This window comes from Chelmon rostratus, chromosome 22 (assembly GCF_017976325.1).
Source record: "Chelmon rostratus isolate fCheRos1 chromosome 22, fCheRos1.pri, whole genome shotgun sequence".
Taxonomy (NCBI): domain Eukaryota; kingdom Metazoa; phylum Chordata; class Actinopteri; order Chaetodontiformes; family Chaetodontidae; genus Chelmon; species Chelmon rostratus.
In genome coordinates, this window is record NC_055679.1 from 12,223,847 (window position 1) to 12,245,424 (window position 21,578).

Below are 21,578 nucleotides of genomic sequence, written 5' to 3' on the forward strand. Positions count from 1 at the left end.
CAGCTACACACAAACACTCCTGACACTCTCTCTGTCTGAACCGGCCCCCTCTCTCCTTTGTACTGAGCAGAGGCCAGATTGCCAGCTGTCCTCACAACTCACAAACACACACACACACACACACACAACTAGCTGACAGTCTTGCACACCGTCGTCCTGTGGGCACAGCTTTGTGTTTTGATATGCGACGCTGCAGAGAGAAGCTGCACAGTGGATTTAGTACCCCGTCGTCAGTTATAAATGAACGTCAGTAGATCTGCTTTTAACAAATCCTGTGTGGGATTTGTCCTAAATGCATCACTGCCAAGTGAATTATAGTTGCTATTATACTGTAGTTAAGCTCTGTTTAATAGCACTGATGAGGTATTTTTTATTTCCACCTGCCGGCTGCTGCATCAACAGATGGATTCCAGAGCTTTCCAGCTACTTTTACGATTTCATCACACAAAATTGTGTTGTTGTTGTTGGTTTTTTTTGTCTCCAAACTGGATTTGGTCCCTGTTTAGTTGTGACAGTAATAATTTCAGTTTTCATCAGCGATATTTGTTGCTAATTTCCCACGGTGTGCATAACTTACTTGTCTACCAGACGGGTTTTCTTAATTGAAAGAGGGAGCTGAGTCTAAACAGTTGTCAGTCAGTCAGTCAGTAGGCCGACACAAATTCAACAGCAAGAACTTGGACCGATTTTGTCCTGGCCCAAGTTCCTTTTTTATGTTTTAAGTATCCGTCCGTCATTATTTACACACAATCCCTGCGGCCTGTCCGACCTCACACTGGGCACCTTGGACAGATCGCCAATCTATCCCAGGGACAGACACGCTCAAATTCACACCAACAGCCAACTTACTGCAGACTCTCCAATCATAGCGTAGCATAGCAAATAACTGCATAACTAAAAAAAACAAAACAAACTGTATACACATCAACTGCACAGATAATTATGCCCCTTTAGAGAGTTAGAGTGAATCAGTCTCAGGAAGTCAGGTGCAGTTTCTACTCTGTTTATTACTCTGTTCAAAATCAACAGTTGCTTTCCTCTGCTAAGCTGTTTCCCATTGAGAGTCGAGGATGGGTATTTGAAAGAGGGAAGCCTTCTGTTCAAAGCTTCTACCCTTAACAAAAGAAATGTGTTTGTTTTCTTTGTGGCTCCATGCCTTATTCCCATTCGATCATTTAACAAGAAGATTTGCCTCACGCGCGCAGGTAATCGCCAGGAATGAAATGTTAATGCTTTCGAGCCGGCGTTTTTGCCGCGGTGAGGAAAATGCAGCAACGCATAAACACATAAACGGATACAAAGAGACACATTTGAGGGCACTAACATTTAGACACAGCCGAGACAAACACACAAATACGCTTCACATTTAATGATGAGGTAAAACCACAAGTGGGATCCATCTTTTTCCCGCTTCCCCCCCTCCCTCTTCTGTCCTGCCCCCAGTTAAGGAGTGAACCAGTGTGACCCTCATCAATATTGACAAGCTTTTTCATGAAATGAGCTCAGAGATGGAAAAATGAACAAGACCTTGGAGAGAAATTGAGAGCAGGATGGAGAGTGAGGCAGAATGCAAATGCTTCGATGGCCAAGGGCATTACTTGTAAGGGGAAGGCCAAAAAAAACAGGTATTATGCACCTCTATTCCTCACTCATCTCTTCAGTCATCGCTCTTTCTCCCTCTCTCCATCTCCGTCTCATTCATTGCACCCCTCGTCTTTTTTTACTGTTGAATCTCCAAAATGACACCACATAAAACACCTTGGAGCAGAAGCTCCCAGAGTGCTCATTAGCGCCTCGTTAGCATCGAAAATGATCATCTCAAGAAGCGAATGGGTCTTGGATGGGTGGAGGTGCTCAACAAATGAGATAAAAATATCTTTTCTTAGCAAAGTGTCTTTTTACTGCTCCATATCAGAAAAGATTTGAATCCATTTACTTTCATCTTCCTCTGGCACAATGGAGAGCTTAACCCTCTTTCTCCAGATGCTCCTCTGATGGACATAATTTTAAATCACTCTTTTTCTCTGCTGTCGCATAAAGAAAGATTTGACAACAGGTGGACTGAACACCTCCAAGACCTTTCTTCAGCCGTGTCACAGCAACAGTTGTCTGGCTGCGCTCACAAAGCAGCAGGAGCCACTGATGTTGAGTGAGTGGCATCTGCCCTTGGCCAAGGTGGGAGGCTTATGCAAGGAAAACTCCTTCAGCCCAACAGTCAGAGCATATGCAGTGTCACACAGAGACAAGCTCATTAAAATACATATATTGCCCCTCTAGTTACACGGGGAGCCATGTCACCATGTCTACACAAGGCGTAGCTGGATGTTGGCAGAGCAGCAGCAGCTTCAGTCCTCCCTGAGAAACAGCTCCAGTGTTAAATCTTGTTAAAGGAAGGGCAAGTGTCATACCTGTGGTTCTACACCTTATAGCCGGTCTGATTTAAATCACATTTGCTGCACGTCATGGCGAACCAATGAACACAATGCTTGTGTCTGAGGGCTGACTCCGTCACGACCCTCTGGTGGCGTGGCTGGGTCTCTGATGGAGATGGGCTGGGATGGCATGATTACTGTGTCTTTTTTTTCTCTCCACCACAGACACACACACACACACACACACACACACACACACAGTAGACACATCCTCACCTCGGCAACGATGTCCTCCTGAAGCGGGGGCACTGACATCATTTCCAGGGTCAGGATCTCTGTACTACAGTAACTGACATTTTAAAATATCAATTGCAAACTATTTATTTAGTTACGTCCCTTATTATTACCTATTGATTATTTGTTTTTCAATACGTGCATTATTATCATTATGTTCTTCTCTCCCATACACACAATCATTCATATAAACATGTATGCCATATTTAACAAATTTCCGTTAAAAAACTCAGTAGTTACAATCTAAAAAACACAGTAACTGCATGATGTTAATTATTGTGACTATTATTTCATCCTTTGTTTGGTTTGTTTTGTTTCATGCCAAGTTCTGTACGTCACCCTGTTTTTCCTGTCCTTGCACATTTTATCCCCATTTCTATTATTCTCGCATCTGTAAAGTCATTGCTGTTTTGGTTTTGCACCGATAAAAATAATAATAATGAAGTAAAACCCAAAGAAAAATGTTCTTTCTAAACTAAAATGCACATTTAAGTGTTGTTCAGGCTTATCAACCATTTCTTCTCTAATTGTAAACATGTGGAACATGTCGTAGCACAGTGTGTCTGGAGCTCACCTCTTGTCCTCTTGCTCTGACTGCATCTACAGCTGCAGTGCTGGATGGAAGTGTAACATTTAGTGTCTCTTGAGAGGATGGGATTTGTCCCATAGCCCCGGGCACACAGCAGTGCAATCTATGCTAGTGTGTGACTGCATTTTGCTGTTTCTGTTTGTTTTGACCACGGCCAACACAATTCCCCTCACACACACACACACACACACACACATTCTCGTGGGTGTTTTACTGTGTTTTGCCCGCGAGCAAAGAAAAATTGTCCTGCATCCTGACCCTTTTCTGTGCATTAACTTACCTCCAGCAGTGCTTTCTGCACAGGAATGTGTAAATTATGTTTATGACAAGTTACCTTCCTACTGGAATCCATATTTATGGACAAACATTCTCGACTTCTCCGTTAATTGGTTCTAATGAATATTACATCCTGTGCTCACACACATGGGCTTTCTCTAAATATTCAGTAAAAAAAAAAAATAAGCACCAACAACATACATAAAAACACTCACCTCTGTCTGCTGCATTTGACCTTTCAGTCGGAGTCACCAGTGGGAGGTGTGTGTTATACTCACTCTTCCTTTGTGCTCCTTCTTTACCAGTATGTACTTCACGGTCTGTTTCAAATGGCCCACTGTGGCATGAGGTCCAGTTTAAAGCGCTATTAATTCTACACACACCTCTTTCCTCTTTTGGCTCTGTCAACAGTGTTTCATTAAAACGGTCTCAGTAGTTTGTAGCCGGTGAATGTTTTCCCTCTGCCTTCAGCTCCCGGTGGCGGCAGGGTGAGGTCCTTGAAGTCCTTTATAAGGAAATTGGGCTTGACAGCAACAGCAGATAGTTTGGCTTTTGTGTTTTCCCTTTGTTGTTGTTGCTCCTTTTGATTCGGCACTGGAAAAATGCAAAACAGAGGAATATAAAGTGTTATTAACTTTTTTTCTTCTCTGCCCTGCTTCCCCTCAATTTTCTATCCTTCCTAATTTTCTCTCCTCGACTCATTTTCTTCATCCATAACCTCCCGTCATTTTCTCCCTCTCACTTTATTTCTCATATCTCTCCATCCAGGCAGTACTACGAGATGCTGTACAACACTGCAGATGAGCTACTAAATCTGGTCGTGGACCAGGGCGTTCGCTACACGGAGCTGGAGTACATCAATGCCCTGTCCTTGCTCCATCGCAGCCAGACGGGTGTAGGGGACCTGGGCACCCAAAACATCCGGCTGCAGAGGCTGAAGGAGATCATCTGTGAGCAGGCTGCCATCAAACAGGCCACCAAGGACAAGAAGATCACCACAGTGTAAAGAAGAAGGGTCCAGAGGGGGGTTTGAGTTGCCTGGAAATCAGATAAAGTGAACCAGTGAAAGAGAATAACGGTGTGTTTCCCAATCACCAATCTACAGCACCTACACATTTTAATTTCAGCTCCCTCAGCTCTGTCTTGCAGGTACACATGCTGCAGATAATTGGGTCATGTATGCAAGAGTAAGGACTAATAGATCAAAAAATTTGCAGCACAGGAGATATTTAAGAATTGGGTTAGAAAACACTGAAATAGAGGCTTGCTCCAGACCTAGATTATAATGTGTGTCAAATCTGTTGATGGAGAGTGTGTCTCCTTTTGCCTGATGTGATGAAACTCATTCTAGTCAAGGCTTGACACACATGTACTTTATTCTATTTCTGGGCATGTAGATATATACCATATATATATATTTAAATAAAATACAAGTGAATGCAGCACTGACTCACTCTAATTGGGAATTGAGGTGACAACCAGCACAACTGCACACATTGCAAGTTTGGCTCCCCATGTATCTGTGTCATAGGATAACCTATATTGTCCATTTGCACTTTTTAAAAGACACAACAAATGCAGCCCTCACACTCCAGCAGTCCCCCACTCACCCTGACTCCAGCTCCAGATAAAAGGCGATTGTCTCACCCAAACACTCACCCAAACTTAGGCCCCATCTCATCTCATTTTCCTATTAGATCTAAACTGCTGCTCTCAATTACACCTCTAGCTCTTCTCTCCTGGCAGCCCCATGGGCCCACTGATTCTGTCTGCAATAACAGATGCCAGATTAGACTGTCTGAATGAGGCCACATCTTCCGCCTGCTGCCAATTTGGGTTGGTCCCCAAAGATCTCCCTTGCTGAGAATTGTATCATATCTATGGCTGTTAAAAAATCTGTTTATCTGTTTTCTTATAGTTTGTGCTGTAAACTTGTGTGGCTGGTGTGGAAAGTTGTGAGTTGATTCACTTTTTTTTTTTTTTTTTTTACACATTTGACAAAAGAGTAATATTTTTGCTGATTTCAGTTCCATCCCTTCACAGTGGAATGACTTGCATTTCTTGTGTTAAAGAATATGTGTGGGAGTACATTGGCCATACTAGCTCTATAAACGGAAACGATGCAATTCTGGCTCTTTATTTTGTCGTCCCCACTACACGTGCTCAAGTCTTTTAAAGTGAACTTAACATATAAACTCAAGAGGAGATCGCAAATCATTCCCCTCCCTGCAACCCTCCGTGATTTTAGTTCATTAACTTGGGAGAGAAGTACTTAACGAGAGGAGGAGAGGGGAATGGGAGCCTTGTCAATACAGCGGGCCCGGCGCTGGTCTCCCTGAAGCCCACAGAGCAATCCATCATAATGACACATAGGCTGGGATCGATGGGAAAACAACCGCGGAGCTGCTGAGGGGCTCGCCTACCACTCTGAAACGTACACTTGGTGTAAAATCTGAAATCTGCTCATTCAGCTGTTCACTTCAGAGCCACTTTTGTTATGTTATACATGGGAAGCTTTAATACAATGTTAACTGGCTGTTGCACACATAACCCATAAAAGTCCAGAAGGCTTATGTATTGGGTATACTCCATATCTGTAAGTGCAAACCACTCCTGCTGCCCATGCTTTTTATTAATGAGTGAATCATGTAAAATGTAATAAAAGTTCTTTTTTTTTTTACTTGGAGGCAAAACTCAGCTCATCTGCTTTTATTTCATGTTTCTTTGCAGTGGACCTTAATTTTACACATCTTTTCCATTAGAGTAATTTCTGTCTTTCAAGTAAGAATGTATTGAATTGTAGCGTGTGTTAGTCCTGAACACGTTTAAACATGATTGTCATCTCATAAATGCTCTGAACCTTCTCTAAATTAAGCACACATGATTTGTCAATGCAAACACTAACTCACTCAAAAAAAATAAATGCTTCAAATTCCCATCTGGTTTGGTGTATTTTGTGCAGTGTTTTTCCTTGTGTGGTTGCGTAACGGTCATATTTTCCACTGGGGGAAGCTGAGTTCGTGCATGCAGTAACGCCTCTTTCACACATGACAGCACAGTCCATCACTGTTTTGATGCAACCGGGAAGTTATATCATATGAGTGAGATGGATCCAAAACCAACACTAGAGGATGTGCTTTACCTGACAGGTGTGATGTGTGACATGGTTTGAAGCATGAAAAGCTGAAGTGCTGCATATTGGAATCAGAAAAATAAACACAGACAACATACCACCTGAAGACTTGTGTTGTTAACAGAAATCTGTGTCTGTTGGACGTGTTGCAAAGCCAGGGAGTGTATTAGTGCAACTGTGTCTACTGACAATGGAGTCCTAAACAAAAGGGTGACCCAGCAACTGAAATTTAAAATGCATGACTCGAACCCTTGGTGGTCACATGCTGATTGATGGTTCATCTCTGAATCTCTGAACGTGCCAGTAATGTTTTTTTTCATCATCATTTTCATGGTAGATGCCTACATTTTCATACTTTAGAGCTAAATATATTGTAGAAATAATAAGTAGGGAAAATATTGCAATTCTTTTTAAGTATTTTTTGGTCTTGGTAAACTTTAGTCGTCATCACTCACCTAGTGCTATCTATGAATGATTTTAATTTCTTTTGCCTGTGAATATTCTCATTAATTTCTTTTAATTGTCTCGCCCACCTAAGTAAAGGCTGTTAACAGTACTCACAGCTATGCTAGGTTTTGGATTTGTTTTCCTCTCACGTTCCAGAGTTGTAAAGTTCCTCGTCTTTTTAAACACCTGCTCCCTGTGTGCCACTGTCGCTGTTGAGACCAGGCAAACTACATCACCCACAATTCCTTTCGCCGCTCACTTGTCTTAACGTTGCCAGGCGACGACGGTATACTCTTCGGGTGAAAAGCTAACTTTCTAGCTAGCTAGAACACGAACCTTTTGACCTTCTTTGTCAAAAAGTTGATACTTTGACTGTTTATAAGTCAGGTTCTAGTCGCTGTCCCCGACTTTACATCATTTAACGATAAAGGGAACAGTGAGTCAACAGTTTTCCTCAGCGTCACCCGAGCTGCTGCCCCCCAGGGTCCCTCAATGACGCTGCCAGCCGCGTTGAGCTAGAAGAAAACGGAGATGGAGGTAAGCTGCAGGATACCTTAGCTGACAATAAGCTGCATGTAGCGTGTCTTCTTAATAGAAATAAACTTTTTTGTTTTAGTTTCTTTCACTCCGTTGTTTTCAGCATGTCCAAATAATTCAGCTGTAATGTGTAATAGTATCAAAGTGGAGTCAGTGTAAATGAAAAATGCAGAGTGACCGCATATTAGTGGAGCAGTTTGAATAAACCTCCATATTTGTTCCGTTGTGCAACAGGTAAAGCAGGTAACCTTGCACAAGAGGTCTGGGGAAGTAAAACAGCACAGCAAGGTCAAATGGTTGATTAATTTTCAATTTGCGGTAGCCGCGTAAAGTGCAATTAGAGCGGTGTGTGTCCTTTGTAAGCGTGTGTGTGTGTGTGTGTGTGTGTGTGTGTGTGTGCACTGCATGTACATGTGCATGTGTGCTTTGAGGGGCAGGAAGCTGTGAGCAATAAGTGATGCTTTTAGCGGTCTTCAGATTCTGTACATGTATTGTTAGCGCAGGGATCCCTACAGCTCACTGCTGTAAATTCCACAAGGGCTGCACATGCCAGCTTCATTACTCTGTTAAAGTACTAAAATGTGTCCCTTTTATGTTTCCAGAAGGGTGGTGTTTTAACTGCTGAGATGGTGTCCAGCTGTGTGTCCAACCTTGGACGCTTTGGCACTGGGCTGCAACACTTGTACCACCACCTGTCTCTGCCTGTAAGACACGCAGACAGCATGTATAAATGACATTAAATGGCTTTCAGCTATGTTGCCTGTCTGATTTGTCAAGATGAAGCGTTCCCTGACAAATCAGTTTACCTTGACACTGTCATGTTGTCGTTATGGTGACGGATCTCTTTGTCGTTTAATTTTGAGGCAAACTAAGTTTAACCAAGGTTGTATTTTTCTCTACTCCAGAGTCACAATCTCAGTGACATATCTGTTTTATCCAATTATGTCCATCTTCAAAAGCTGGAACTGCCACACAACAAAATTAAAGGTGACTTTTTATTATTAGATAAATTCAGTGGCCTTGAAGATGTAATTAAGACATTAATTATTCAAATTTGAGTAGTTCATTTTTCTTAATGTGCTTTTCTAACTTTTTTCAACTGCTAGATATATCCTGTGTGAGCCACATGCCGTACCTTGTCATGCTGGATGCTTCTCACAATGAAATCTCCAACTTCTTTGGATTCGAGCCACCCAAGAATCTAAAGGTAATGTAGGACCTTGAACTGACAGGATAAGACCACATTTGATTGTTGGCTTGGGCTTCTCTCCCTCTGCTGTTATTCCCTCAAGATAGGCATGGATTTCCATAGCCCATCTGTAGTCACTTTGAATATGCTTACAAGGCATTAACTGCCCTTGAATGACAGTGAACTTTAGCGGACTGAAAATTCTTTCCCATACTCTATGGATTTAAGCGAAGAATTTCTTCAGTGAGATGTAATGAAGGCTTTCATGACTTTGGTTAATAGTGTGCTGCTTTTTTTTTTTTTCAGGAAGTCAATTTCTCCCATAACCGTATGACAAAAATGAAGGATTTGTCAGCCTATTCATCGCTTAGTAAACTGGATCTGGCCTGTATCCTTATTGAGAGACATTAACATTCATCCATGTGTATGTGAACTCACACATGCGCTTTCTTTGTCTTCGTCTATGCCTCTGTCTCACACACAATTTTTTCAAAGCCCCTATAGCCTCTTTCTGTACCTATATATGATAATGTCTATGAAAATATACTTGTTCCACTGCTTTTTTCCCTTGTGTGTCATTCTTAACATGCCCACTCTCAGACAACAGTTTCAGTGAGATCAGTGGTCTTGAGCAATGTTGCAAGCTCACCCATCTCAGCCTGGCACACAACAAGATCTCGAGGATCAGTGGCATGGACGGTCTGCCTCTCACCCACCTCTGCCTCGTAAGTCCTGCTCTATTACAGTCAGAAATGTGATGCACATTCACACACACAGACATTCATACGTTCAAGCACAGACGTCTCATTTGTCTTTTTTTTGCAATTGCTTGGCAATACTTCCATTTATATGTATGGCATTGCTTCACAGGAGGTTGTTTCCCTCCATGTGTTGTCTAGTATCTCACCCACACACCAAGCTACCCACACACTTACACACACACACACACACACACACACACACACACACACACAGTAGGAGTATTTTCAGAGATCTTTCTTATTACATGTCTTTTACCTCACGTATGCTAAATTTCACCTATTTCTATTTATCTCTCTGTTCTCTCCCCTCTGTCTTTCTCTTTATGTCTCTGTTTTTGGCCACATTTTTACATTCAGTAAAACCTTGGCCCCCTGTTTGAGAATCACCATATGGTCCAACAGCAGGCCTTTTCTCTCTCTCTCTGCTTCTCACTCTCTTTCTGCTTGTGTTTATGTGTGTGTGTGTGTATGTGTGTGTACGCGTGGGCACATGCATGTTCTCTCCTTTATCAGTGTTTCCTCATTGTCAGCAGCCATCGGTCTGGCTCTGCCTGCCCCTGTCTGTAGCTTTGCTTTGGGACCAGCTGCTGGTGTTTGAGTGAGCCTGGACCAAGTTCAGCACATACGCACACACACTCACACCTTGTCCATCCAACATCCATCTAATCCCATCCCTGACCCTCTCCCTCACATGCTGCCTCCCTAAACAGCACAGCCCTGTCAGCCAGCCTGTTTCACAGCCCATCACAGCACCGACCTAGAGCTTCAGGGGACCAGTGCAGTCACCCACCCCCGCTGACAGCAGCCCTCTGCCAGGCAACATGCTTGGCAAGAGCAGGATGAGGTGTGGCCAGACGGCTAGATAACAACTTTAGTTGGTGGAATGGAGTGAGAAGCAGGCTGGGGACCCTGACAAGGGAGGAATGCCCAGGTCTGGTTCTTTAGTTGGTTTGCGTGCCGCGCTAGCACCTCGCCAGCTGTTTGGCTGTCAGTCCTCACCTGTCAGGATTTAGCAGAGAGAGGCAGGCCTGCCACTCAACTCAGCACTGAGGGGAAAGAAGGTTCACACACCCTGCAGAGCGACCATGGCGTGTCCTTAATATTTATCAGTGGGAATCACTGACTGTATATGAAGTAGAACTGTGGGTTGGAATCCACTTATGCATGCATGCATATTCATGAATATCACGTACTTGCCTCTTAAAATGTGTCCTCTTTCCTGTCTGTGTCCAGAGGGGGAACCAGCTGGAGAGGATTGAAGGGTTGGAGAATCTGAGGAGTCTGCAGGTTCTTGACTTGTCTCTGAACAGCATTAACAGTCTTTCTGGCCTCCAGAATCTCCACCTCCTGGGCTCCATCAATCTGGAGAAAAACCTGGTATTGGTCAAAGACAACCTTCAGAAAGAATTGGTTAAGAGCACAAATATGTCAGCCTAATTCTTACATGGGATCCAAGATAAATTATGAGATCAGAATTCAAAAACCTATGTAGATTTGCACCAAAGATGAATTTAAAAGTCTATCCTCAGAATAACAAAAATCGTGTACCATACAGGGAAACCTGTAAAAGAGTTTAAACCCTTAAAGAGTAGGTACATGTTTGAGTACATTTCAGTTGCATGCATGGCTGTTTCAGCTCCAAAACCTGTCATCATTTTACATCTCCATGCCATGGATTTTTTGTAGACTGACCAGTTTGGAAGTTCAGGTCCAGGTGAATGAGTTCAACTGTACCATCACAATAACAGTCCAGAGTTTTAACAGCTTGTGAAATGTCCAAAAAATGATGAGCAGACTCCAATATGAGTACACTCCCAATACAACAATTCAATTCTAGTTTGACAGAATAGTAGTTGCAGACAAGTTTGAGAATGAACCTTCATGCTCACCATGTTTAGTCTTTTCACGACTACAAATGAACCTTTACACGTGCACTCCAGCATGAATTTGTGGTTCTGTTTCAGATTAGTGAAATTCGGGAGTGCAAACACATTCATGATCTTTTCCTGTTGAGCGACCTCAACCTGCTGGGAAACCCTGTGCAGGTAAACCAACCCTTTACTGACCACAGCGTACAACCATGAGAACATTCATTGACTGTGCGGAGGTAGAGAGCCACTTTCCTGCATCGTGTTTTCAGCAATTGTATTCAGCTTGACAACACAGAAAAAATTTGTGCTTTAAGTATAGATTCATCACATTTTTATAATTTATGCCGTGTGAATGTAATTGGTAGGAGCAACCAGATTACAGACTGGCAGTCGTCTTCCTCCTTCAGCATCTGACTGTGCTGGACCAAGAGAAGGTCACTGCTGAAGAAAAGGTAGGAATAAAAACCACAGGAATGTTGCAGGGTAACAGCACAAACAGAGTCTCAACACGCCTGACCTCCATGTTTAATCAGGAAAGCCACCAACCTAATTCAGCTGTTAATGTTTTCCATCCATGTGGGACAGTTTACTTTTTGTGACACATAGTTACTAACCTTAAATCCCAGGTGTCATCAGTAAACAAGTACGACCCTCCTTTGGATGTAGTGGCAGCCCGGGATCACATGACCCACCTGGTGTATCAGCTGATGCAGCCCCAGGTGGTTTATGACAGGTCGGTACAAATATACTGTTTGATATATAATTTTTTATCTCTGAATGGTCATGTGCCTTGTTTCTGAAAGTAAAGCTTAAGATAAAACCACCCAGTGCATTGAGTTCATATGAATATTAATTTCCTTTAATGTACAGTAATATGGAGGAAGAAGAATTACACAGCATGTTGACAGAGGTGACAGTAAACAATACAGTCTCATTTAGGATGTGAGCTCTGAATGTGAAGGTTGACAATCAAACGTGTTGATTTGTCAAAATCATAAAAATCTTGCAAAATCAACTTTCAAGAAAGTTAAACATGAGCAGCAATTTATCTGCAGTGTTTCTGTATTGCTCATATTATCTACTCCCTAAAAGACGAAAATGAGTTCATGCGTCAGCACTTTTTTGAAAACATCCATCATCAGCAAATAAAATGCTGCAGCTACAGTCAATTTACCACTCTACTCTGTGCTTCTCAGAAAGAGCACATCCATATTGCCCACAAGGCTCCCGTTTATATTGACTATAGGAGCGGCTTTCATGACTAGAGAAGTTTGTGCTCTGGCTTCATAGTTTAATAAACTTTAGTCTTGCTCGTCTATGGTTAGAGAGACTGTACATGTCAAGCTTAAGTTTATTAGAAAGGTGTGTGTGTGTCTCTCCAAGCAGCACTTTGCCCAGTGCAGACTCTCCATATCCGATGCTGGTTCTGACTGGTCCTCAAGGCTGCGGGAAGAGAGAGCTGGCCCACAGACTGTGTCAGGAGTTCAACGAATACTTCGCCTATGGGTCAGTCTCAAACTCCTCGGGGGTTGTGTTCGTGCTGTTACCAAAATAAATGACTAAATTACATTCTTAAGATCAGCAAATGCTCATATGAGGCTTCACCAGTCTGATTTAGCCAAACCAAGTTGGTCTTTGTCTTGGTTGATATTTATGTATAATTTGAGTTTCGTACGAAGATAGACTTGAAAAAATATGAATCTACCCTTTAAATGTGGGGTCAAAACCGTGTTGCGGAAAGTAAAACCTACATGTTAAGGTTTTCACTGTCTGAAACGCTCCAGAAACCCAGTGCTCTTGTCCCAGCTCAAAGCCCCCCTACTGGTCCTCTTTACTGGTTGTAGTTCTGAGATTTTTCACATACTTAGACCTCATAAATTATATGACTGGATATGTTACCTGGACTCTCCGGACTGAGTGTTTCTCTACCTCGTATGTGTCTGCTTCCACAGAACCTGTCACACCACAAGGAGGCCCTACTTTGGAGAGGAGAATGGAATTGATTACCATTTTGTCAGCGAGGAAGATTTTCAGAACATGACTCAAATGGTGCGTTAGATTGCTATTAAGCTTTTGTCGACCTTTGGACTACATGAGAGCAAAATACATGTTTCAAGGTTATTTGGAGCTCATATGCACTCTGTTATAAATCATGCAAACAGATTAATATTCACTATGAGTTAATTAAATGTATATTGGCTCTTCTTTAGTGTTCTTGTTTCACATAACTCCTTGAGTTTCAGATCGAATTCACTCACTGGCAATAATGAGCTGAGTAGCTGAGATAATTACTTTTACTTGGATAGATTGATTTTACTTTTACTGGCTGATATTTAACAAATACATTTAGTTGAGTTTGGCTTTTTTGATAAGCTGCAATGGCTGTAGTAATTCAATTTTACTTTAGGATGACTTATCACAGCATTTCCTACAATGCTTCCATGCAAGTCATGGTTAATAGTCTGAGACAACTGACAAGGACACAGAGAGCTAAAGGGTTTTAAAATTGCGAATGTGCAGGTATTAGTACAAATCACATAAAATACACCTCTTTTCATAGAAGGTCAAATTGTGTACGTATATGCTTTGAGGATAACAAAATTGTCAAATGAGTGGATTTCTTCAAGTCATAAAAATGGGTGCAGAGGTCGGAGTTCTTGAACACATTTGTTTTCCATCTTGTCCCTCGAGTCAGGCTGCCTGTTATGTAAGAGCGGTGGGGGATGATGGATGGAGGTCTGGGTCATGCAGTGATTTACACAGCGAGGGCTTTGATGCTGGAATTTATGCCTTTTGTCTATTCCTACAGAGGAAGTGGATCAGGTTAACTTTACTGTCTGTCCCTCGTTCTACTTGATTTTTCCAATCTTCTCCTCCACCCTCCATTCTTCTGTTGCCAGCAACTTGGTTTATCACTGCCCTGCCCTCCTTTTCTTGCTCTCTCCTTTTAATGTGTCAGCCGCCCTCTTCCTCTTCACTCCCTTTTCCCTCAGAGGTGCTTTTTAGTAAGCGTGCAATCACAACCTCTTGAGCCCACTCCTTGTGGCTGTTCTTGTACAAAATTAACCACAATCAGCAGTCGTTGGTACTTATTATACTCCTTACTGTGTTGTAAACACAAGGAACACCTGCTGTGCAATTTTGTCTGAATAGCATCCACGTCTGGTACTATGGAATCACAAGTGTCATGTTTATAACTGAGTGTTTGAATGCTTGTCGGTGACCTATTTAAGAAGCTCAGGGACACTAAAAAAATCCAGTTTGACTTCAGGACACACATCTTACCTGAATTATCAGTAAAACCTAATTAAATTTAAACTATAGTGACTCATGGTTAATGAGTTTTCTTTACATTATTTTCATATTATACAGTCTTTCATCCTGAATGCAGTTCTAAAAGGCAGAGAGGACTTTTTTTTGGGAAAGATTTAGCAAAACAAAGCCTTGTTAGATTACCATTTTCTTGTTAGTGTATTGTTTACTGCTACTGGTTTCAAATGTAGCCTTTTAATTGACAGGCCAGACTCAATGCTGATGTTACAAAATTTGTGCTCTCTAATTGGTGTGATTTCAAATGTAGCAGACTGCTTTAATACAGTGAAAATAAGCTTCAGTTACACGATGCAACACAACACTTTCACATTACATTTGCACAAACAACTACTCAATTAGAGTAATAGAATTCATACAAGTTTATACAACTTTTTCTTGAGAATCACAACAAGTTTTATTTATATGTCTGAATTCCTTTTTGCCACCACAAACCAAAGAACAACTTGTTTTAGTGAACTGTATTGGATTTGGCCATAAGCTTGTTGAGAGTTGAAAATGAAACTGCTCCAAAAGCCGGCAGACAAAAGGTCAGGGGTGATGTGTGAGAAGTAACAAAGGGAGAGTTTTTTTGCACTGACCACCCAGTCAAAAGTTCAGTTCACAGGTGGGCAAGGGTTGTTAATCTTGACAGGACATGCTTGGGTTGTGTGTGCATGTGAGGGAATATGTCCACTTTGGGAGATAAATGCTGCTTGTAACTGGTAACTAATATGTTCTCTCATTCTTTCCCCTCATAACTGGAAATTTCCTTTCAGGGTAAGTTTATCCAGACCATGCAGTATGGGGGTCAAAGGTACGGTCTGACCAGAGACGCCATAGAGGATGTAGCAAGAGAAGGACTTGCCTGCTGCCTGCATATGGAGCTAGAGGTGCGTATGGAAAAGTCTTGTCTGACAGCACATTCAGTATGCTAATATCACATGTGGACAATAAAGCCAGTAGACTAACATACAGTAGAGATGGAGGATCTTTATGTTACTATATGTAAGATTATATTAGACTATAAAGTGGTTGTAAGCAGGTGTAAGTGTTTTTTTATGCATTTGTCAACAAGTGCAAAGCCATCAGTGGATGCTAAACAGATCATGAATGACAACATAGTAATAGTAACAAGTTCTAATTGTTGAGAAAATGTATTAAATATTAGTTTAAAATGTCCTTATATCTGTTTGCAGCTACATTACAGTGTGTTTTAAAGAACTTATTATATGTTTATTCTGCTTATATTGTCTAAATGGAGCGGGAAGGCTGAGTAATTTCTTGAAAACCCAGCAAATATGAAGTTTTGTTATAAAACTAGAATATAAAGCATCTGCAAACGCAAACCATATTTGTCTTGTTCTGTTCGAGTGATATTTAAGTAATGCAAAAATTTACTTTAAGGGCATTAGTGATGTTTCGTTTTAAACCCAAGACACCGAAAGTGAAGCTTCTTTCTCAGTATCAACTGCGTGCTTTATTGGAATGAAAGCTAATAAATAATGTTTTCAGCGATTCGGGATAAGACTGTGGGATCATACGCACGCTGGTTGGAATACTAAATTGCTTTTGCCTGCGTGCGTGTGTCGCCAGTGGATTTGATTTTTCAGTTTTCATCTCCGAAGTTGTTACAGCACAGTGTGAATCAGTTCAAATACATTTCAAAGCAACCCCTCGTTGTAACAGAACTTTTCGCCCGTCCATGCAGGGTGTGTTCAGTCTGAAGAAGAGCTACTTTGAGCCTCGATACATCCTGCTCATCCCCGCCCAGGTGGAGCAGTACATCGGCCACCTGAAAAACCGTGGTCTCTATACCCCAGCACAGATTGACATCGCGGTGTCACGTATAGAGCTCTACGCCAACACCAACAGGCAACGACTGGGATTCTTTGATAATATTATCCCCTGTGGTACGGCATGGAAGCACTTTGTAATTGAAGAACTTTATCATTATATGGAATGTGTTCACTCATGTTGTTTGATGCTCCACTTGTTGATTTAAATGTGCATTACAGTTATAATAATGACAATTTAATATCCTCCAGTGGCCTCTAGATCTATTTTACTATTAGTTCATGACAGTTTAATTGTGGTACAAAGTGTAATTAGAAATACTCTCAATTAATTTAAAACAAATATCTATTTTAAACTAAGACAACACAATTGATTCCCACGGGAGACATGTTTTTCTTCCTGCTTTGGATATGATGTTAGGAAGAGAGAAATTTGGAAGTCTTGGCTGTGATTGCTTTGTTCACAGGCAATTTGTCAATGTGGTGCCTCACAGAGCGAAAAATACCCTGCCTTACCCTGGCTTAGCGCAACTGTCATTGGTATAGCCTTAGATAAATTAACACACTCCTCTAAAATCCATACACTACACTTTCAATCCAATTACCACATGTATTAAGGGCACGTAGCCACGGAATAGCTGTGTTTATCATCCCCTCATGAAAGCACTCAGACATGTTAGCTGTTTTCTTAATGAGATCAACATACAGGGAGTGTGGAACCTCATCACTTTTATGCACTGCTAGCTAGCACCTCATTACACTAAGGTCATCATCCCCATATCTGTGATTCATTGCTGTTTGATGGGAGATGCATTGGCTCTGTTCACAACCAGATTTTTTCTGTGGTGGTGTGTGTGTGTGTGTGGGTGGGTGTGTGTGGGTGTGGGGGTGGGTGTGTGTGGGTGTGGGTGTGGGTGTGGGTGAGTGGGTGTGTGCGTGCACTTGGATGTGTGAGTAGATGACTGGGAGGAAGCCTATCAGACATTGAGGCAGGTAGTGAGGGAGTACCTGTTGCTAGATGAGCAGGAAGAAGGAGAACACAAAAACAGAGAATCCCCTGACAACGCCTGCACAGGTGTGTACTTGTTTGTTTGTTCAAATCATGATTAGCAGGCTTACAGCATTTTTTTTAAGCAAGAGGTAATAGTGAAGTCAGTCAAGTGTGCCTTGCATGGGGCTGTCCACCATTTTTTTACATGTCAAAGTCATTTTACCAGTGACAGGAAGTATACATCACCCTGTGAAAACATACGTATATCAAGTGGCATCATCTCTGGTATGAAAGTATGAAGCATTGACCAGACAGTTAGAGTCTAATGAAAAGATGCTATTGGATGCATTTTGGGATGTCTAAAATTCAGTGTTTTGATACTTGGCCCATGCTAGGGACTAAAAGCCAGGATATATTGGCCTGTGCTGCATCGATTTAGACCATTGTTTTTAAACTTTGCAACACTTAATCGCTGCATCTTTTCTTTAACATGGCTGAAAAATAATGTCTATAAATCTGCTTTCCTGCTCCACGTAGCATATTCTCTGTTTATGTACGTGCATGCATACACAGCCTATTGATCGTGTGCATGTCTGTTAGAATGCTGTAATCATCAAATACAGTATTGCACAGTGCTGATGTACAGCATCTGTCTCCCTCTGTCTCAGGTCAAGAGCAGGAGGAGGAGGAGGAGCCACCTTCACCCCCGTCGAGGTCAGGATCGGCCACGCTGACGTCACACTCTGCCACAGCTCTTGACCCCTCAGATCCGTCTTACAGAAACTATTTTACCAAGATCCAGGCAGTGCTCAGCCCGCAGAAGAGCCACGTTGTGAGTTATAAGACGTCTGCTGAAAAATTTATTGGTAATGAAGCCTGTAAGTGAATGTTAAATAGACATCTAGACTGTATGAAATTTATGGAAAAATAATCCTCAATCTTCCATCAAGATGCTGGCTTTCTCTCTCGTCCTCACTGCCATACATCATCACTCACCCGGTCCAACTTTCCTCTCCCCCCCGTCTCCTCTTCAGTTTAATCACCCTCTGCATTAACTTCCCTCTCCTTTTTGTCTCCCCTCTTACTTCCTCCTTCTCTCCGTCTCTCCCCTCTGCAGGAGCTAGCTTCCATCAGGAGGCGTGAGCAGCTGGTGAGAGAGGCTATAGTGGGGAAGAGTCCAGGGGTCTACAGCCAGCTCTTCAAAAGGTTCATTATAAGTAGCACACACTCCACTGCACTCCACTGCTTAATTTCAAGTAGGCACTTTCAGCTGGGCCAAATTGGTTTAATTGGTGCACTTGTCCAAACTGCATTTTGATGGTTTGTTTCGGGTTATTGTTTGACCTTGATGATGAAGTGACAGGTGCCCAAATTATTTGAATCTAACTGTTTGTTAATATGATGGGCTTGTGGAGTGGCACTCTATTCTCAGTGTTCCAAAAATATACCCATCACCAGTTATTAAATGGAAATTGCGTTTCCATTATGATTTATTATCATGAAGAAGAATGATTGAATTTAATCGTATTTTTTGTGTACCTCAGGTCTGCTCAAACAGCACCATCGTCACTGCAGAATCATGATCCTGGTACTCATTTTATTGAGGACAGCAGGTGAGAATACACACACACACATGCACCACACTTACAGGTGCTCACACTCTCCCAATGCAGTCAAAACTGAGGCCAGATGTTGCTGTGGAAGAATAGCAGATTTATATAAATACTTCAAAGCTGTGTAAGATTTCACTCTGTATATACGCTCTGAATTCATAATGGCAGCATTTAGATTTAAGATGAGGTGAGTGAATCCAAGTCCTGTGGTTTCATAAAAAAAAACAATCTAAAGATTTAGGAGCAGGAAGCTGCTTTTGTAGTAGTGTTCTTTACTCCCTTGGCTTGTTTTTACAACATATGTTCGCTTTTATAGAGCCCATTCTACTGGTGCAATCCACGTGGGGCTGAATCTAAACAGACATCCCACACACACACGCTTGCTCACACACAAATGCGCTCACTCACAAATTGTGATTTTATAGCTCTTGCTGCTTTTTGACTCCCCTGTGTGCACACTTATGTAAACAGGCAAATATGGGTTTAATGAGTCAGACGCTTATATAGTATGTGTGATTATGAGTGTGTGTTGTGCATGAAAGAGCACACACAGCTTCCTCTCACCTGTACAAATTGTTAGCGATTTATTTTTTTGCAAACATGCATGCAGGACATGTTCAGTCAAATTTAATTTGCTGCCTGATGTTCTCAGGTTTTGCCAAACTTGTTGAAAATCTACAAGTTCTGTCAACGCGGTCTGAGCAATAAATGCCCCCAGTATGTCCTGTTAGCATTACTCAGCCCTTCAGTATTTCTGTAGAGGATTCCAGACATCTGTCTACACGGCTCTAAATAGGGATGTGTCTTTACTCGCGTGTGTCTGTCTCTCACATTGTAACAGAGGATCCTTTTGTATTCCTCTAAAGTCTTCTATTCATGTGCACTTGCGTGTGTGTACGACAAAAATCCATACCTGTTTATTTATTGAGTACTAATGGTCAAACTCAAATGAATTATTTTCATCAGAACTATTGTGACATGTGGTCAGAAATACTGCTCTGATGGTCCCTCTTGGTCTTCCCAGCGTAATGGTTAAACTTTCAAAAAATCACTCTCAAATCATTTTGTGTGTTCTTCTCACCTTTGTGACTGGTCCCTTTAACAACCTGGTCTTTCTTTCACTGCACACCTTCACTACACAAACTCCTTGTCTGTCTCTTTTCCCCCTGACCCCCTGCGGTTTGTCTTTTCCTCCGTCCCCTCTTTTCCTCCCTTCACCACCACCAGCTCGGATGAGTCTCGTGCCAGTTCAGCGCTGTCTGTGCCCAGTTCAGCCGGGGCCTTGTCTGGCTTAGTGGAGCCGCTAGATATGTCTGTCCTGGGACACGCTTTGGAAACACTCAAAGGTTATTATTGCTATGTTTTTTTCTTTTTAATCTTTTTTGGGCATTACTATGTTGTTAAATATAGAAAGCAAAGAGAGGAGAGATTTGCTGCTACAGGCCAAGGAAAGATAGTTTCACTAGTAATTTGTTGTCCCCTTACGGTATTATGCTTTAAGCTTTAACACTATTCCAAAGTTGACGACTGTATATTTTTCCTTTATATTTTAGTCATTCATTTGATTTAAAAAACGCTCCCTTTACTGCCTTTCAATCGCCAACACAGTACATCTGATTATAAGACAATCAAGCTGAGGATAGTTAGTTCTAAAGATGTGTTGACGTGTTTCAATAGCTGTGATTTCATGAAGTAAAATATTCCTATTTCACATCACACGGCACCAGGCCAAACTCCTGAATCCCCCCGTCCAGGCACAGATCAGCTAGCTGTGGCCGCGTCTCCCCCCACTGACGGACGTCCTGGATCCAACGTCAAGGCCATCCTGCCGCCAATCCCCACTGGGCGCAAGACCCCTGCGGCGCCCAGCCCGGCTCCTTCACTCAGACCCAACTCAAACCCAGCAGTCAGAGATGGGAGCCGGGGAGGAGAAGCAGGCGGGGAGGGATAGCTGCCATGGTTGTAGGCTGTCTGGCATTAAATAAAGTTGTAAATATTCAAAGTAACTGCGTCTTTAACCAAAATTTGTGTTAACATAAAAAGAAAAATAAGATGAAGTCAGTCATCAGTAAATAGTAAAAGTACATAAGTTTGGCCTCTTCAGTTAACATCCAAAAATCTGTAACTGCAAAAGTTAACAGTCAACCACAAAACTACACATCCTGCTTTCTTACCGCAAACTACACAGACTGTGATGTGATAAGCTCAAGCCAAACACCTGAGGTTAGATTTTACTGTCGGCACTCGGCTCTCCCTGTGATCTCTTCCTCGTGCCTTAACACGTCTGGATCGCTCGCACTTGCTATAGTCTGTATCCATGACAAGTGATGGCATTAATGGCCATTTATAAGGTGAGTATAATTACAGGCAAACTTGTGTTTTTCCTCTTTAAAATTACTG

The 21,578-nt window shown here is 42.0% G+C and overlaps 2 protein-coding genes across 2 annotated transcripts in view; both read left to right on the forward strand.

The window, feature by feature from the left end:
• Positions 1-6,461, forward strand: part of exoc4 (exocyst complex component 4) — a 113,548-nt gene extending 107,087 nt beyond the window's left edge. Inside the window, exon 20 of the mRNA XM_041963855.1 lies at positions 4,300-6,461. Coding sequence (XP_041819789.1) covers positions 4,300-4,537 — 238 coding nt within the window. The 3' untranslated portion in view covers positions 4,538-6,461. The remainder of the gene's footprint in view (positions 1-4,299) is intronic.
• A 176-nt stretch (positions 6,462-6,637) lies between these two features.
• lrguk (leucine-rich repeats and guanylate kinase domain containing) lies at positions 6,638-21,129 on the forward strand. The gene is made up of 22 exons (XM_041964446.1): positions 6,638-6,680; positions 7,595-7,643; positions 7,876-7,936; positions 8,251-8,352; positions 8,554-8,635; positions 8,755-8,855; positions 9,144-9,225; positions 9,438-9,562; positions 10,832-10,975; positions 11,563-11,643; positions 11,835-11,921; positions 12,096-12,202; positions 12,853-12,975; positions 13,422-13,518; positions 15,558-15,671; positions 16,490-16,691; positions 17,533-17,651; positions 18,242-18,397; positions 18,683-18,771; positions 19,110-19,178; positions 20,406-20,524; positions 20,906-21,129. The coding sequence occupies exons 1-22, from the start codon at positions 6,638-6,640 to the stop codon at positions 21,127-21,129; spliced, it is 2,376 nt and encodes a 791-aa protein (XP_041820380.1).
• Positions 21,130-21,578: the final 449 nt, after the last annotated feature.

Excerpts from the sequence above, each read along its gene's own strand:
- lrguk (XM_041964446.1), top strand. The coding sequence starts at position 6,638 with ATGGATCCAAAACCAACACTAGAGGATGTGCTTTACCTGACAG. Across the intron at positions 12,976-13,421 it reads AACGAATACTTCGCCTATGG|AACCTGTCACACCACAAGGA; the intron begins GTCAGTCTCAAA and ends CTGCTTCCACAG. Across the intron at positions 19,179-20,405 it reads CATTTTATTGAGGACAGCAG|CTCGGATGAGTCTCGTGCCA; the intron begins GTGAGAATACAC and ends CACCACCACCAG.